The 1,227-nt window shown below is 54.4% G+C and overlaps 1 protein-coding gene across 1 annotated transcript; it reads left to right on the top strand.

Annotated features, from left to right (window-relative positions):
• The first annotated feature begins 273 nt into the window (after positions 1-273).
• On the top strand, positions 274-1,227 carry LOC119932937 (olfactory receptor 6C74-like). The gene has a single exon (XM_038752062.1). The coding sequence runs from the start codon at positions 289-291 to the stop codon at positions 1,225-1,227; it is 939 nt and encodes a 312-aa protein (XP_038607990.1). The 5' UTR covers positions 274-288.

The following is a 1,227-nucleotide window of genomic DNA, read 5'->3' on the forward strand; positions in this document are numbered from 1 at the left end:
GTAAAGATTATCTCTACTCCAACCATCAGGCACGTTTTCGGGAATAAAGGCTAAGGGTCACAGCTGCGACAACCACGCTTCTGTTGTCCCGCGGGGAGGTGTCTGCCATCAACCCATGAAGTCATCTCAAGGATTAGGTTGTGACCCTCCCATGCCCGATGTCTCCCACAGCCGGAGCTGTTCCTGCCCAGCTCGTCTAGTGGGTGAGGAGTCACAGCCCTCTGTCCCGCTCCAGTGAGCTGGATTGACAGTCCTCTGGTGTTATACAACAGGAGCCACAGCTCGGCCATGAGGAATCACACGCAAGTAACTGAGTTCATCCTCCTAGGGCTCACAGACGACCCGGACTTGCAAACGGTGATTTTCCTCTTCATGTCTGCCTCCTACGTACTGAGTGTCACCGGCAACCTGACCATCGTCACCCTCACCCTGCTGGACTCTCGCCTCCACACCCCCATGTACTTCTTCCTGTGCTGCTTCTCCTTCCTGGAAATCTGCATCACCTCTGCATGCATTCCCAGATTCTTGGCTACCATTCTCACCGGGGATAGGACGATTTCTTACAACTGTTGTATAACTCAGTTATTTTTCATCATCCTCTTGGAAGTGACCGAGTTCTTCCTCTTGGCCGCCATGTCCTACGACCGCTACGTCGCTATCTGCCGGCCGCTGCACTACACGACCGTCATGAGCCAGAAAGTCTGCACCCTACTGGTCCTCTGCTCCTGGCTAACCGGGTTCCTGATCATCATTCCTCCTCTTATCCTTGGCCTCCAACTGGACTTCTGTGGCCCGGTGGACATTGACCATTTCGTCTGTGATGTCTCCCCTCTCCTCCTGCTCTCCTGCTCGGACACCGGGTTCCTGGAGCTGATGGCTTTCATCTTGTCCATGGGGACACAACTGGTCACCTTGGTGTTAGTGGCCGTTTCCTACACGGCCATCATACTCGCCATCCTGAGACTGCCCTCCGCTCAGCAGAGGAAAAAGGCCTTTTCCACCTGCTCCTCCCACATGGTCGTGGTCTCCATCACATATGGGAGCTGTATCTTTATGTACATCAAGCCGTCTGCCAAGGATAGGGTAGGCTTAAACAAGGGGGTGGCCGTGCTCTACACTTCCCTGGTCCCTATGATGAACCCCTTCATCTACACCCTACGGAACCAGCAGGTCAAGCAGGCAGTCAGGGACCTGGTGCACCGAGTTGAATTTTCCACCAAGGGGTGA

This window comes from Tachyglossus aculeatus, chromosome 10, assembly GCF_015852505.1.
Source record: "Tachyglossus aculeatus isolate mTacAcu1 chromosome 10, mTacAcu1.pri, whole genome shotgun sequence".
Lineage (NCBI taxonomy): Eukaryota > Metazoa > Chordata > Mammalia > Monotremata > Tachyglossidae > Tachyglossus > Tachyglossus aculeatus.